The 15,448-nt window shown below is 45.0% G+C and overlaps 1 protein-coding gene across 1 annotated transcript in view; it reads right to left on the bottom strand.

Annotated features, from left to right (window-relative positions):
• The window catches only part of BRWD1 (bromodomain and WD repeat domain containing 1), a 120,354-nt gene extending 109,937 nt beyond the window's left edge, over positions 1–10,417 (bottom strand). The window contains exons 1-4 of the mRNA XM_030835428.2: positions 10,070–10,417; positions 9,918–9,976; positions 9,751–9,780; positions 9,538–9,597 (exon numbers count right to left, since the gene is read on the bottom strand). Coding sequence (XP_030691288.1) covers positions 9,538–9,597; positions 9,751–9,780; positions 9,918–9,976; positions 10,070–10,118 — 198 coding nt within the window. The 5' untranslated portion in view covers positions 10,119–10,417. The remainder of the gene's footprint in view (positions 1–9,537; positions 9,598–9,750; positions 9,781–9,917; positions 9,977–10,069) is intronic.
• Between the last annotated feature and the right edge of the window lie 5,031 nt (positions 10,418–15,448).

The following is a 15,448-nucleotide window of genomic DNA, read 5'->3' as shown; positions in this document are numbered from 1 at the left end:
ATAATTTTTTATGTAGTAATCGATAACGACTACAGTATATCATAGTAAAACTTCTGAAAATTAAAGACAAAATGAAAATCTTAAAAAGCAGCCAGAGGAAAAAACATTATCTTGAAAGAAGGAATAGTAAGACTGCTGGCTTTACACTATTAATGTGCTGAAAGAAAAAAACACCAGAACCAACCAACCAACCAGAATTTCACAGCTTAAAAACAAAAAAAATCTGGGGGGCTTCCCTGGTGGCACAGTGGTTAAGAATCCGCCTGCCAATGCAGGAGACACCGGTTCGAGCCCTGGCCCGGGAGGATCCCACATGCCATGGAGCAACTAAGCCCATGCACCACAACTACTGAGCCTGTGCTCTAGAGCCCACGAACCACAACGACTGAGCCCACGTGCCACGACTACTGAAGCCTGCGTGCCTAGAGCCCATGCTCCGCAACAAGAGAAGCCACCACAATGAGAAGTCCACACACTGCAAGGAAGAGTAGCCCCTGCTCACCGCAAGTAGAGAAAGCCCGCGCGCAACAACGAAGAACCAACACAGCCGAAAAAAGCAAACAAATTAATTAATTAAAAAAAAAAATCTGGGCTTCTATGGTGGCGCAGTGGTTAAGAATCTGCCTGCCAATGCAGGGGACACAGGTTCAAGCCCTGGTCCAGGAGGATCCCATATGCCGCAGAGCAACTAAGCCCGTGCACCACAACTACTGAGCCTGCGCACAACTACTGAAGCCCGTGCACCTAGAGCCCATGCTCTGCAATGAGAAGCCACCACAATGAGAAGCCTGCACACCACAACCGAGAGTGGCCCCCACTCGCCACAACTAGAGAAAGCCAGCGCGCAGCAACAAAGACCCAACACAGCCAAAAATAAATGAAAAGAATTTTTTAAAAATATTTTTTTAATAATAATGAGTAAAAATTATTTAAAAATAAAAAAAAATACCTTAAAAATAAAGTCAAGGGACTTCCCTGATGGTCCAGTGGTAAAGAACCTGCCTTCCAATGCAGGGGAGGCGGGTTCAATCCCTGGTCGGGGAACTAAGATCCCACATGCTGCAAGGCAACTAAGCCCACGCGCCACAACTATTGAGCTCACGCACCTCAATGAGAGAGGCCAAATGCCGCAAACTACAGAGCCCACGTGCCCTGGAGCCCATGAGCCACAACTAGAGAGAGAAAACCCGCACGCCACAACTACAAAGAAGCCTGAGCACCGCAACAAAGAGACCACACGCCACAATGAAAGATCTCACGTGCTGCCAACTAGGACCAGACACGGCCAAAAATTAAGAAAATAAATAAATCAAAAAAATAAATATTTTTTTAAAAATAAAGTCAAAACAAAGAAGTTTTCAAACCAAAAAAAAAGAAAGAAAGAAAAAGGAAAACTGAAGTCACTGCCAACAAACTTTCATTAAAAGAAATACCAAAATAAGTTGTGGAGACTGAAGAAAAAATAATCACATATAAGAGGCATGGAAAGACAGGAAGGAATTAAAAATACCAGGAAAGATATACAAGTGGATAAGCAAATGAAAATTGACTTTAAAACAACTACAGGGACTTCCCTGGTGGTCCAGTGGTTAAGACTCCGCACTCCCAATGCAGGGTGTGCGGGTATGATCCCTGGTTGGGGAATTAAGATCCTGCATGCTGTGCAGTGTGGCCAAAAAAAATAAAATAAAACAAAACAACTACAATAACATCTGGAAAAATTTATAACATATGTAAAAGTAAAATATGCTAATAGCCCAAAGGACAAGAGGGTGACAACTAATAGTTTTAACTCCATTTATATGAGAAGTGGTTAAAGTACCTAAAGTAAATGGTAATGAATATTATAATCTCTAGGGTAACCACTAAAACAATAAAAAGATATATTATGGAAAAGCAATAAAAAAAATAAATAGAATAACAGCTGCTTAATCCAAAAGAAAGTAAGAGAGGAAAAATAAATGGGACATATATAAAACAGATACTTGGTAGGTCTAACACAATCATGTTTAAGTAATTATATTAAATACAAATGGTTTAAACACTCCAACTAAAAGACTGAATAAAACTACATGCTGTTTCAGGAGACACACTTTAAAAATGAGACCCCAGGAATACCAAAAGTAAAAGGATAAAAAAAATATATATACCATGCCATCACTAACCAAAAGAAAGCTGGGCTGGCTACAATAACACGAGGCAATGTTAGACTTTAAGGCAAGAAGTGTGAAGAGAGAGTATTTCCTAATTTTTAAAAAAAGGGTCAGGGCTTCCCTGGTGGCGCAGCAGTTAAGAATCCGCCTACCAGTGAAGGGGACATGGATTCGAGCCCTGGTCCAGGAAGATCCCACATGCCGCGGAGCAACTAAGCCCATGCATCACAACTACTGAGCCTGCACTCTAGAGCCCGCAAGCCATAACTACTGAAGCCCGCGTGCCTAGAGCCTGTGCTCCACAAGAGAAGCCACCGCAATGAGAAGCCCACACACCGCAACGAAGAGTAGCCCCCACTCACCACAACTAGAGAACACTCGTGTGCAGCAACAAAGACCCAATGCATCCAAAAATAAATAAAAATAATATAAATAAATTTTAAAATAAATAAATTTTAAAATAATAAAAATAAAATAAGGGTCAAATTCTGGAAAAGGTGAAACTATGGACACAGCAAAAACATTAGTGGAAGGGAGGAAGGGAGGGATATTTAGGCAGAGCACAAAGGATTTTTAGGGCTGTAAAATTACTCTATGATACTCTATTGGTGGATACATGTCATTGTACATTTGTCCAAACCCAGACTATACAATACCAAGAGCACTGAATGTAAATGTAAGAGAACACTAACATAAACTATAGACTTTGGATGAGCATGGTATGTCAAAATAGTCATCAACTGCAATAAATGTACCACTCTGGTGGGAGATGTTGATAATGAGGGAGACTATGGGAGCAGGAGTATATGGGAAATCTGTATCTTCCACTCAATTCTGCTATGAACCCAAAACTGCTCTAAAAAATTAAGTCCATTTGAAAGAAGGAGGGGGATCAACTAAACAGGAAGATAAGTTTGGAATTTGTATGCACCTGATAACATAGCTTCAAAGTAAAGAACTAAGGGAAAAAAAAGAGAGACAGATAACTCCACATAGGAAGGAGATTTTTTAAAATCTGTAAGGATTTAGACAATTTGAAAGGAAAAACGTCACATGACCTTTGTCCTTTAGAACAGCGGTCCCCAACCTTTGTTACACCAGGGACCAGTTTCGTGGAAGACAATTTTTCCACAGACCGTGGCGGGGGGGGGGGGGGGTTGGTGGGGGGATGGTTCAAGCATAATGTAAGTGATGGGGGGGAGCAATGGGGAGCGGCAGATGAAGCTTCTCTCGCTTGCCTGCCACTCACCTCCTGCTGTGCGGCCCAGTTCCTAACTGGCCTCAGACAGGTACCAGTCTGCAGCACAGGGGTTAGAGACCCCTGCTTTAGAGGAAAGTAACTGTTATGATTAGATGAGCCTATGAAAACAAAGTAACTAATAACTATTCTCTTTTAAAGTAGCATAGTCAAGGGACTTCCCTGGTGGTCCAGTGGTTAAGAATCCGCCTTCCAATGCAGGGGATGCGGGTTCCATCCTTGGTTGGGGAACAAAGATCCCACAAGCCACGGGGCAACTAAGGCCGTGAGAACTGCTGAGCCTGTGCGCCACAACTAGAGAGAGTTTGTGCGCCACAACTAAGACCCGACACAGCCAAAAAATTAAGTAAATAAATAATAAAGTAGCAGAGTCAAGGCTAAGTGACTCAGATAGTGACACCACTACCGTTATTCAGCACTAAGGTATAGAGACTGCCGTTCCCCTTCCTACTCTGTGGTCATCCATAAGGGTGAATAGGAGGTATCATTCATACAAGTGTTAGAGCTCATAAAGACTGTATTTTGTTATTTCATAAGACCCTACAAATACAAATTAGGTGAAGGGGAAGTCTAACAATATTATGACTTACTGTCCTATCAACATTGTTACTAATAAACACTGCAAAATCATTTATTTCCATATAAGGTTCACAACACTTTGATATAATTATTATTACCCTTGTCTTGCAGATCGAGGAACTGAGGTAGAGATTAAATAATCTGCCTTGGAACATCTAGTAAGTAATGCTAAAAAGTCAAGATTACAGCCTAGCCACCTGGCACCAAAACCCAAATTTCTGATTTAATACTGCTCTATTGCTAGACTGTAACTTATCATCACACTACCATGATCATTAAGTGTTCCCAAGTGTTGTCAATGAAATGCTTGTAGAATGATAGATCTCTATAGTCAAGTACAAAGAAAATGCAGAGAGGAAAGAAATAAGCTGCACTCAGGATGAAGGGTCTTTAGAATCCCACAATGAAAATAAAATGGTAATGTGACTAATTGCAATACAGGTGGGGAAAACAGAGTTTTATTTATTTATTTTTGGCTGTGCAGTACAGCATATGGGATTTTAGTTCCCCAGCCAGCGATCAACCCCATGCCCCCTGCAGTGGAAGAGGGAATTCTTAACCACTGGACCGCCAGGGAAGTCCCAGGAGTTGTTTTGTTTGAAATGGGTAAATAAGTAGCCTTGCTATTTTTTAAAAAAAAGGCTCAATTTGAGACTACAGTAGAGTCTATGTGGCAGTGCACCCAAATTTCAAGACCTGAGTCATAATCTTCAATCATAACCTGAGTCCTTAATCCAGTAGGGAGCTCAAGATGGTAATACCACTCTCCCCTTGGTTTGGACAGTGAATTCATAAACCGAGGAAGGTTGACAAATAAGTAGAGATGAAGAAAAGAAGTATGAATACACTTGTGCAAATTATAGTTATTCTGATATAGTAATAAGTTTTGTAATAACTGAACTATTTTTAATGTTTGTAAGAGTAAAAAAGAATAATTTGCTACAATAAATTTAAAATACATTTACGGGACTCCCTGGTGGACCAGTGTTTAAGAATCCACCTTCCAATGCAGGGGACACGGGTTCGATCACTGATTGGGCAACTAAGCCCACGCACCACAACTACTGGGCCCGCAAGATCTGGAGCCCGCGCGCCACAATGAGAGATCCCGTATGCTGCAACTAAGACCTGATGCTGCCAAATAAATAAATTTTTTTAAAAATAAAAATAAATAAAATAGGACTTCCCGGGCGGCACAATGGTTAAGAATCCACCTGCCAATGCAGGGGACACGGGTTCGAACCCTGGTCCGGGAATATCCCACATGCCGCGGAGCAACTAACCTCACAACTAGTGAGCCCAGATGCCACAACTACTGAAGCCCACATGCCTAGAGCCCGTGCTCCACAACAAGGGAAGCCACCACAACAAGAAGCACTCATACCACAAAGAATAGTAGCCTCCGCTCGCCATAACTAGAGAAAGCCCGCACGCAGCAACAAAGACCCAAGGCAACCAAAAATAAATAAATTAAAATGAATTTATAATAAATAAAATAAAAATATACTGGGAATTCCCTGGTGGTCCAGTAGTTAGGGCTCTGCACTTCCATTGCAGGGGTCACAGGTGCGATCCCTGGTTGGGGAACTAAGATCCTGCGTGTTGCATGGAGCGGGCAAAAATATAAATAAATAAATAAATAAAATATACTTACAACAGTTAAATTCTTAGAAACATTATGCTTAGATCTTATGTTTGCCATCTTGAGACATCTATAGATTAAAATCATCATCTATTTGCATATATAGTGTGGAAACCCCCAAGGAAATTTAATTAACAATATTAAGTTGGTGTTAAATATTTTAAGATTTAATTCTTGTGACAAATTAAACACTAATCAAAATGTAAAAACAAATATACTTGTTTCTATATGTTACTAGACTTCTAAAATTTGTAAATGAACGTAAAAGTTTAAAAACTATGACCACTTACAATTCTAATAAACCAGATACTGATTTCAATACAAATAACTCTGAAGACTTTCCCTCACACAAAAGGCCTACTCAAACATTATTTTAAAAAATATATATATCAAGGGACTTCCCTGGTGGCACAGTGGTTAAAAATCTGTCTGCCAATGCAAGGGACACGAGCCCTGGTCCGGGAAGATCCCACATGCCGTGGAGCAACTAAGCCCGTGCGCCACCACTACTGAGTCTGCGCTCTAGAGCCCGTAAGCCACAACTACTGAGCCTGCGTGTTGCAACTACTGAAGCCCATGCGCCTGGAGCCCGTGCTGTGCACCAAGAGAAGTCACCGCAACGCTCGCCACAACCAGAGAAAGCCCACGCACAGCAACGAAGACTGGACGCAGCCAAAAATAAATAAATGACAACTTAATGACGATAAATCCCCTAATGATAGGCTACACTATACGAATCTTCTGATTTTTTTTTTTCTGGTTAAGAGATTGCCTACAAAAATTGATCTATCATGTTACTCAATCACAAAGTATATCAAATCACTTTCCCCTTTTTAAATACACCCCTCCTTTTACAAACCTAGTCCTTCCCAATTCCCATGCCCAGTTCTATACTTCTATTTCACTCTTCCCCTTTCTTCACCACCTATAAATCATAAAAATTCCAATTAAATTCACAGGTCCAACTGCTAATGCAGGGTTAGGTATTGAGAGATAACTAGTCTCAATTCTCCTGAGAAGTATCAAAAACATTCTTACTTCCAAAGTACATGCTGGAATAACAGCATGGTCACAAGTCTAAGATAAACTGTAGCTTTATAAACAGTGATATGGGAATCACCTGAAAGGCTTTAAGAAATAGTAATGTCCAGCCCCACCACAAAGATTCTTATTTAACTGGTCTGGGGCATAGCCTGGGCATCCAGATTTTATAAAGCTCCCAGGTGGTTCTGATCCAAGAATGCGAACTACTGAGAAAAAGGAATAAATTAAACAAAGTAAAGAAACAAACAACATTATAAGAAACAATCAGACAAAACCAATATGTGAAACATTCTACAGAATAACTCAGTCTCTTCAGTAAATCAACAGCATGGGGAAAAAAATACTATGCAAGATAAAAAGAGATTTAATTTCGGCCCAATGCATGGAACTTGTCTGAAGCCCAATTCAAGCCAAATATAAAAAAATAAATAAGTATAGCAAATTGGGGGACTTCCCCAGGGGTCCAATGGTGATGCCTCCGTGCTTCCACTGCAGGGGGCGCAGGTTCAATTCCTGGTCAGGGAAGTTCCACATGCCACAGGGTGAGGCCAAAAGACAAAAAAAAAAAAAATTGCTAATGAATTTGTTTATGATATATGCAGATTCATTACATTATTCTCATTTGTGTATATTTAAACACTTCTTAAAATTTTTTTTTTTAAAAAAAGGAGACTTTGTTGGAGAACTAGAAGCTACTCATACCTTTGACAAAAGAATAATTCTCTATACAGGAAACTCATCCTCTACCATTTAGTGCTGGGAGAGGAGGAGGCAGGAAGGTAAAGGAGGAAGAGGATACCCATCAGACAAATCATCCAGACAATGAGAAGACATATGTCGCAGCCACATCATAGGGATATATCACAAAGAGAGATTCTGAATAATTTAAAGCAGAATTTTAAGTTTTAAGCAATTCTACCAGCAAAAGCCAAAAAATATACAAATCTATTTTTAAAGAAACTTTTCCAGTAGTTACAGCATTACGCTTATTTCAAAATGTAAGCAATTTTCTCTTCAGCAGCATGACTGCACTGTCATGTCAATGATGCTTTTCTGGGGAGGGAGGTGGGAGAGGGTTGGATTGGGAGTTTGGAATTAGCAGTGCAAACTGGTATATATAGAATGAATAAACAACAAGGTCCTACTGTACAGCACAGGAACTACAATCAATATCCTATGATAAACCATGATGCAAAATATGAAAAAGGATGTATATATGTGTATAACTGAGTCACTTTGCTGTACAGCAATAATTAACACATTGTAATTCAACTATACTGCAATAAAAAATAAATTTAAAAAATATTAATGCTTTTCTGCTTCACTGACAACACTGTTTTCACCTACCAACAGGAGTAAAACAATAAAACGGAGCACTCCTTTAAACATTTCCTTAAGTCTCAAAATGTCAAACTCAAGAAAACATAAAAACTGCCATGATACAGAACCTTTAGAGCTCACTTGCTTGAAAATATTCACTTTTAAGTGTTTGCTTCAAAAAACTCTAGGAAGGCAAATATTAAAAGTGACAATTGAAATAGAATCTTTTGTTACATTCAACCAACTTTAACTGTTAACACTGAAGTGTTCAGTATCTACGAAAACAGAAACAGACTCACAGAGAACAGACTTGTGGTTGCCACGGGGGAGGGGGAGTGGTGGAGGGAAGGACTGGGAGCTTGGGGTCAGCAGATGCCAACTATTATATAGAGAATGGATACACAACAAGGTACTACTGTAGAGCACAGGGAACTAGATTCAATATCCTGTGACAAACCATAATGGAAAGAAACGTGAAAAAGAATGTATATATAACTGAATCACTTTGCTGTATAGCACAAATTACCTCAACATTGTAAATCAACTACAATTAAGTTTTTAAAAAAATACTTAACTGTTCACATACAGATAACAAATCCCCCTATTTCTGTTCTTTTGTATAATTCAACAATGGTGATCATATTCTACCAACTTCTGCTTGCAGGTATTAGAACTGTGGTAAAAAATCATTCAGGAACTCTTTTTTTCCCTCCCCAGTTGTTTTGTGCATACAAGATGCTGAATATGACCTGGCAACTAAAGAAATCCTTTGTCCTAATATACAAATTGGAAAAATATTTTCCTGAAAAATGTTTTATTTCACTAAGGACAAAACGAATGAATCAAACCAAATCAATATACTGTGAGAGCAACTAAAAAAGACGACAAAATACAATGGAAAGAGAACTGTAATCTATGTTAAATGGTGCTCCAGAAAGAAACTGCGTATTTAGAGCCTATATTAAGTAACATACACTAAACAGCAACGTAAAAATTCATCACATTAACTTTCCTAAGGCATTCAACAAGTGTAGCACAGTTTACAGCGGCACAAGTATTGGAGGAGCGGCACAGTCTCACAGCAGCCAAGATTTTTTATTACTCTGCTGAGGGAAAAAAGAGGAACATTTCTCCACCTTTCAGACACCGAAGCTTCTATTCCTAGGAACAAGTGGTTGGAGAAGATGGGCGGGGCAAAAGGAGGAAGACCAATCACAGGTCGATTTACAACTCGGGTTCAGGAGAAACACGGATGAGAGCAGCTCGCTGAATGGCTGGCGCGCCCCCGGCTCTCACCAGAAGCACTGCACCTGGGGACCCACCCCGCCACCTCGCCCCCCGCAGCCGTTTCCTACCCAAACAAACCCGGCCACCCCAAAGCAAAATACTACCTACAGGGGGGAGTCTCGTCGTCCCGGTGACGCCCGGGCCGCCCTCCCGCCCCCTCCGAGCGCCGCTCGGTCACTTCGCCCCTCCAGCGGGAGACCAGAAAAGGGGGCGGGCGCTCGGAAACACCGGGATGGAAATGTCAAAACTCTCACCAATTCCTCGTAGCTCCTGTTGTGCTCGTTGCCCTCCCAATCCAACCTCTTCGGCAGCAACTGCAAAGACCCGAGACGCACACGAGTGACCACCGGGCGGGGGGCGGGGGGCGGCGGGGCGGGGGACGGGGGAGCCGGGCGAGCGGCCCCCGGGCAGGGCCGGCAGGGGACGCAGGGGACGCGGCGGGCCGGGCGCCGCCGCGCAGCACAGACCTGGTACTGCTCCAGCTCCTGCACCAGCACCTGCAGCCGAAGAGACGCGCAATTAGGGGGGCGGGGGCCGCACCCCGGGTCCGCCAGGCGCCCTCCTCCCGCGACCCCAGGCGGCGGCGGGGCCGCGACCCCCGGAGCGCGGCCGCCGCCCGCGGGCCCGCACTCACCTGGGCGGCTCTCCGACACGGGCCGGCCGATAGGTACCGAGCGATAAGGAAGTACAGCTCTGCGGGGAGACGGGGAGTCGGGTCAGGAGCAGGCGCGGCGGCGGGGAGGGGGCCGCGGCCGGGGCGGGGGCGCCGCGGGCGGCGCGTCTTACCCGACTCGATGAGGGGCACCGGGCGTCGGGCGGGCGAGGACTCCGCCATGGCCGGGCGCGGAGCCGGGGCGGGAGCGGGTGAGCGAAGCGTGTAGGCCGTGCCGAGGCCTGACCGGACCGGCGTCTCTCTACCTCAGGCGCGCCGCCGCCGCTGCCGCCGCCATGCCGTGCGCGCCGCCAGCGCCGACGCCTCCGCGAAGTAGTGCCCCTGAGGGAGAGAAAGTAGTTCCTCCGTGGGGGGCCGCCGGCGCCACCGGACGAACGGCGGTCGGGCCGCGGCTGGAAGAGCGCGCCTCGCCTCCCTCTCCTCCGCTTCAGGGGGCGCAGGGTGGAGACTATGTGCGCCAGGGGCCGAGCCCCGGAGGAGGCGGCGCGTGGGGGAGGGGAGCGCGCGTGGCCGGGATCCCTGCGCGCGGTGAGAAGGCACCCGGCCATTGTGAGGCGGCGGCCCGACTGCGCTGAGGGGAGGGCGGCAGGGGCGGAGGTCGGGTGGGGGTCGTGCTGGGGCGGGGGCGGGAGAGGGACAGGTCTCCGCTTCGAAGGCCGGAGCGGACCCCCCTCGACGCGGAAGCGGGGGTCCCAGGGCGCGCGGCGAGTGCGGCGCGGTCGCCAGCTTCGGGTTCTCGGAAAGGACCTCACGGACGGTCATCTGGGGCCAGTGTGTTTGCACCCCACGGAAGATCGCTTGCTTCGAAGACGCGAAACCCTTACAACTGAGAATCGTGTCGCCCGCAAAGAGAAGGCCGGCCGAGAAGCTTTCCCCCGAGAGTGGAGGAGGGATGTGGGGAAGTCACAGGATGGGGGTGGGGACCGGGGGGCCGCGGACACTGAGCCTCTGTAGCTTGGAGAGCACAGCAAACGTCTACTAAGAGTCCACGTTGCCGCGTGCAGTAGAAGAAGATAGAATCATGAGGCCGAGCCGCAGTCCTAGGAGAGCCCAGCAGTCTTGTAGAAAGGGTTAAAGAAAATGCAGTACAACGCTGAGGATGTCAACTTCGCTAGTCCGGGAAGGCAGTCCAGGCCGGCGATGACTTAGCCGGATAGGAAGGCGGGTGGGAGGAAGCGGGCAATAGACACGCAGCAGCCCAGTCCCTTGAGGGACACCCGGGGCGGGGCGGGGCGGCGGCGGGGGGGGCGGAAACCATGCGTCACTAGGATGCTCTTGGAAGACAGTAGTAGGATTTGAGGCTGGAGCAGTGCACAAGGGTCCAGAAAATTCCCTTAATGCCGTGGTAGGCTGCGGATTCATTCACTCGGCATAGCCAACGAGCCCTATTCGGAATCCTAAGGTACAACAGCGAGCAAAATACTGTCCTCGTGGAGAGGACGTTGTAATCCCAATTCCTACGCAGTAGAATAACAACCACAGCATAGAAAAGTTAAAGGTAGTGGTTTAGAGCAGACCCTGGAGTGGGACTGACCCTGGGCCTTGCCGGGCTGTTCAGTGTGTGACTGAGCAAATCACAACCTCTGAGCCTCAATTTTCCTCACTTGCAAACTGTAGATAATATTTGTGCCTACTTCATAGGGTTGTGAGGGTGTAATGGGTTAATATGTGTTCTTAGCGTACAGCAAGCACCCTGTACGTGCCAGCTTTTAATTATTTAGACACCACATAGCAGAAGTTTTTATATATGTTTGTAAGGGAGCGATCCAAACGTGTTTGAACGAGTGCATCAGCAGTCTTTTCTTGTATCTGTTGGTTCAGCAAACACTGATGGGGATTGAGATGAAGGAATGAGCTACAGCTTTGCCATCCAAGATTTCAGTGTCTTTTAGGAGAAATGATGCTTACATCGTTGCAAAGAATGACCAGAAGGAAGGTTAACCCACCTGTGGGAGGGGGAGATGGTAGAAGTTTGAGTCTTCAGTGTGTGGAAAGGGATTCCAGGTACATGAACAACAAAGGGCCAAGACATGAATAACATTCCAAGTTTAAGGAATTCAAGTTTAATATGACTACTTGGTGACTTTGGAAGTATGAATGGGACCCATTAAATCAAAGTTTAAATTGGGGGGGGAGTTAAAATTGGGAACAACTGAAGGGTTCTAAGCCAGAAAGGATTCTTTTCATTGTAGGATAGATTTGAAAGGGTTAAGACCAAGAGGCAGGAAAATCACTTAGTCGACCCCGAAAATAGGAAAGAGATGAGATGCATTAGGGCAATCATTGTAAAGATGGAGAGAGAGACGGGTTCAGAAATAGGAAGTTCAGGGCTTCCCTGGTGGTGTAGTGGTTAAGAATCCACCTGCCAAGGCAGGGGACACGGGTTCGAACCCTGGTCTGGGAAGATCCCACATGCCACGGAGCAACGAAGCCCTTGTGCCACAACTACTGAGCCTGCACTCTGGAACCCGCGAGCCACAACTTCTGAGCCCACATGCCACAACTACTGAAGCCTGCGTGCTTAGAGCCCATGCTCCACAACAAAAGAAGCCACCGCAATGAGAAGCCCGCACACTGCAACGAAGAGTAGCCCCTGCTCGCCACAACTAGAGAAAACCCGCGCACAGCAACGAAGACCCAATGCAGCCAAAAATAAATATAAGTAAAATAAATTTTAAAAAGAAGCTCAGAAATAGGAAGTTCAATCAGTAAGATGAGGTTGAAGTGGAATGAGAGGAAAAGTCACAAAAGTCTCAAGTTTGGGGCTTAGTAGGTCAAGGTTGTGCCACCAACTGAGATAGGGCATCCTGGCTAGTTAAATTGTTACGATGGATAACTACTTGGAACAACTTGATTAGTTGAAGTTACAGTGCATATATTCCTGTGGGACAGTATGATCTGATGCTACAAGATTACCAAAGTTAGCAAATAACAAAGACATGAAGAGGAGAGAATTTAACCTTTCAGAGATAGACGAAGGAGTTGCATATTTCATTTTGTAGCAAAATCATAAAAGTAAAAGCCCCAAAACATGTTACAAGAATTTATATCCCAAGCACTGGTCATTGTCCAAAACTGCAATTTTGGTGTGGGCAGCATGGTAACCATTACAAGAGGTCAGAAAAGATGACAGGAGTTTTCCCTTGTACAAGCCCTACTAGTTCCTTTACAACTTACCCTGACGTCCATGACAAGCACTGTTCCTAGGTTTGGAATAGAGACGCAAGGATTTCTGACAAGAGGCAAAATATCTTCCCCCTTCAGCTGTCAAGTGACAGAAACCCAGATTTGACTCCCACTTACAGACAATGAAGAGGAGGAAAGGGGAGAAAACTGTCCATCAGCAACTCCATAGTTGGGACCTGCCTTATTTGAAGTGGTCTCCAAATAAGGCGAGAATCATGTTTGGGTCCCTCACGCAATTGAATCCAAGCCATCCCAAATGCACACACTAAGGTTTGCTTTTGGGTAAATGGAAATAGCTTTTGAATTTCACCACAGGAAAGCTACACGGAAAACTAAATTGTCAAAAAAGTGCTTTGTAAGCAAGGGTTGGAAGATCTTAATGGCTGGTGACATCAGCTATAATGCTGTCACCCATCTCCACTAAAAGGGAACTACTATGATGTTTTAGTCCTTGGCAAGCATCCTGGATACACATCACTGATCTTCACAACGGTCAGGTGCTGTTAATACGCTAACTTCACAACTGAGAAAGCTGAGGCCCAGAGAGACTGAGAAGCGCCCAAGGACATGTAGCTGCAAGCCCGGTGGGACAGTACTACCTTAAACTGAGCACAAGCACTGCAGAATGCTTTCTGCCCTCGCCACATTTCATAAAGGAGGAAATCAGAGCCCAAAGACCAGGGGGCCTAGACAAGATCACACAGCTAGTACATGAGAGAGCTGAAATTTGAAAATGCATAATACGTGCATTATCTCACCACAGGCAAGTCTGAGCTAGACTCTATTATTCTCATTTTAAGAATGAGGAAACTGAGGCTTAGAAAGTTTAAGAATTTGCCTAAGGATGAATCATCATAAAAAAAAAAATTCAGTGGGGCCTTCCAAGTCACCATTTAGGAGTCACAAAGGTATTAAGTGTGAAAAGCACATCTGGAAAATGGTGAGCAAACCAGACTGTTTCCAACAGTTCACATAGGAGAGTGGTCCAAAATGAGGATTAAATAGTAGATTAGGGTCAATTTTAAAAGTAAAAAATGAGGTCGGTCTGTGAGCAGTGGAGATTATGCAAAGAAAATTATGTACATCATTCCGATTCTAATATCAATATGTTAATGCAAATGTCCATTATTAACTGAATTTAGATTCAGCTAGCAGACATCCATGATGCAGGCACAGTATCAGCATAGTTCTGAGGGATGTAAAAAAGTAGATGACGTTGGACCTACAGAACAACGATACCACAAAACTGAATCAGTACATGGAAGTGAATTCAAGTGCACCCAAAGCCCTGCATCATTTCATTCATTCAACAAAAACTGAATTTCTCTAAGGCGGGCACCATGTGGTAAACACTGGCTCCCGGGCTTCCGTAAGATAAATCCCTAGAAATAGAAGAGTTAACATCTTGAGAGACTTCCAGAGGATTTTTTTTTTTTTTTTTTTTTTTGGCTGTTTTGGGTGTTTTTTGCTGCGCGCAGTCTTTCTCAAGTTGCGGCGAGCGGGGGCTACTCTTCGTTGCGGTGCACAGGCTTGTCATTGCAGCGGCTTCTCTCGTGGAGCACAGGCTCTAGGCGCGCGGGCTTCAGTAGTTGTGGCTCGCGGGCTCTAGAGCGCAGGCTCAGTAGTTGTGGCGCATGGGCTTAGTGGCTCCGTGGCTTCCAGAGGATTTTAAAAGGAAAAATGAATGAAGGTGTCTGACTTTGGGATCAGCCCCTAGTCACTCACAGACCTTGCATCTAATTCCCAAGGCCCTTCCTCCCCCTTCTGGCAGTGTCACCTTTCTCTCAGGGCCTCTTCTTCCCTCTAAGTCTAACCCAGCCAGCTGTCCCCTTAATGCAACTTGTCCCTGCCTCCCTCAGCAAATTGTTTCCACATTTATCTCTTGCCTCTCCAGTTCTGCCTCTCCCTTGTTGTTGGCTTCGGTCCCTAGTGTTCCCACATTGCAGGCATTGGCCCGTGTCCGTCTCCAAGACTTACCAGTTCTTCCTTTGAAGTGTTTCTCAGGGCGTTGCAGAAAACACAGGTTGGACATGACCTTGGGAATGTGGGAGTCAGAATCAGAATGCCCCTGTGTTTGAACACCACTTACTAGTTGAGCAACTTTTCTGTGGCACAACGTTTGTTTTTGGTTTTTTAATCATCTTTAAAATGGGGATGACAGCTAACAGATAACACATGTTGAATGTTTCTATATCCTGGGCACTGTGCTAAACCACTGACGTGTATTCTTTCACGCTCATGCAATGGCTGGCGTTGTTTGGGAGTTCTGCCAGAGAGGATGCCTGTAAAACTCTTTGAACAATGCC

The sequence above is a fragment of the Globicephala melas genome, chromosome 4 (genome assembly GCF_963455315.2).
Source record: "Globicephala melas chromosome 4, mGloMel1.2, whole genome shotgun sequence".
NCBI classification, from domain to species: Eukaryota; Metazoa; Chordata; class Mammalia; order Artiodactyla; family Delphinidae; genus Globicephala; species Globicephala melas.
The sequence above is the reverse complement of the archived record's forward strand: the minus strand, read 5'-3'. Positions and strand labels throughout refer to the sequence as shown.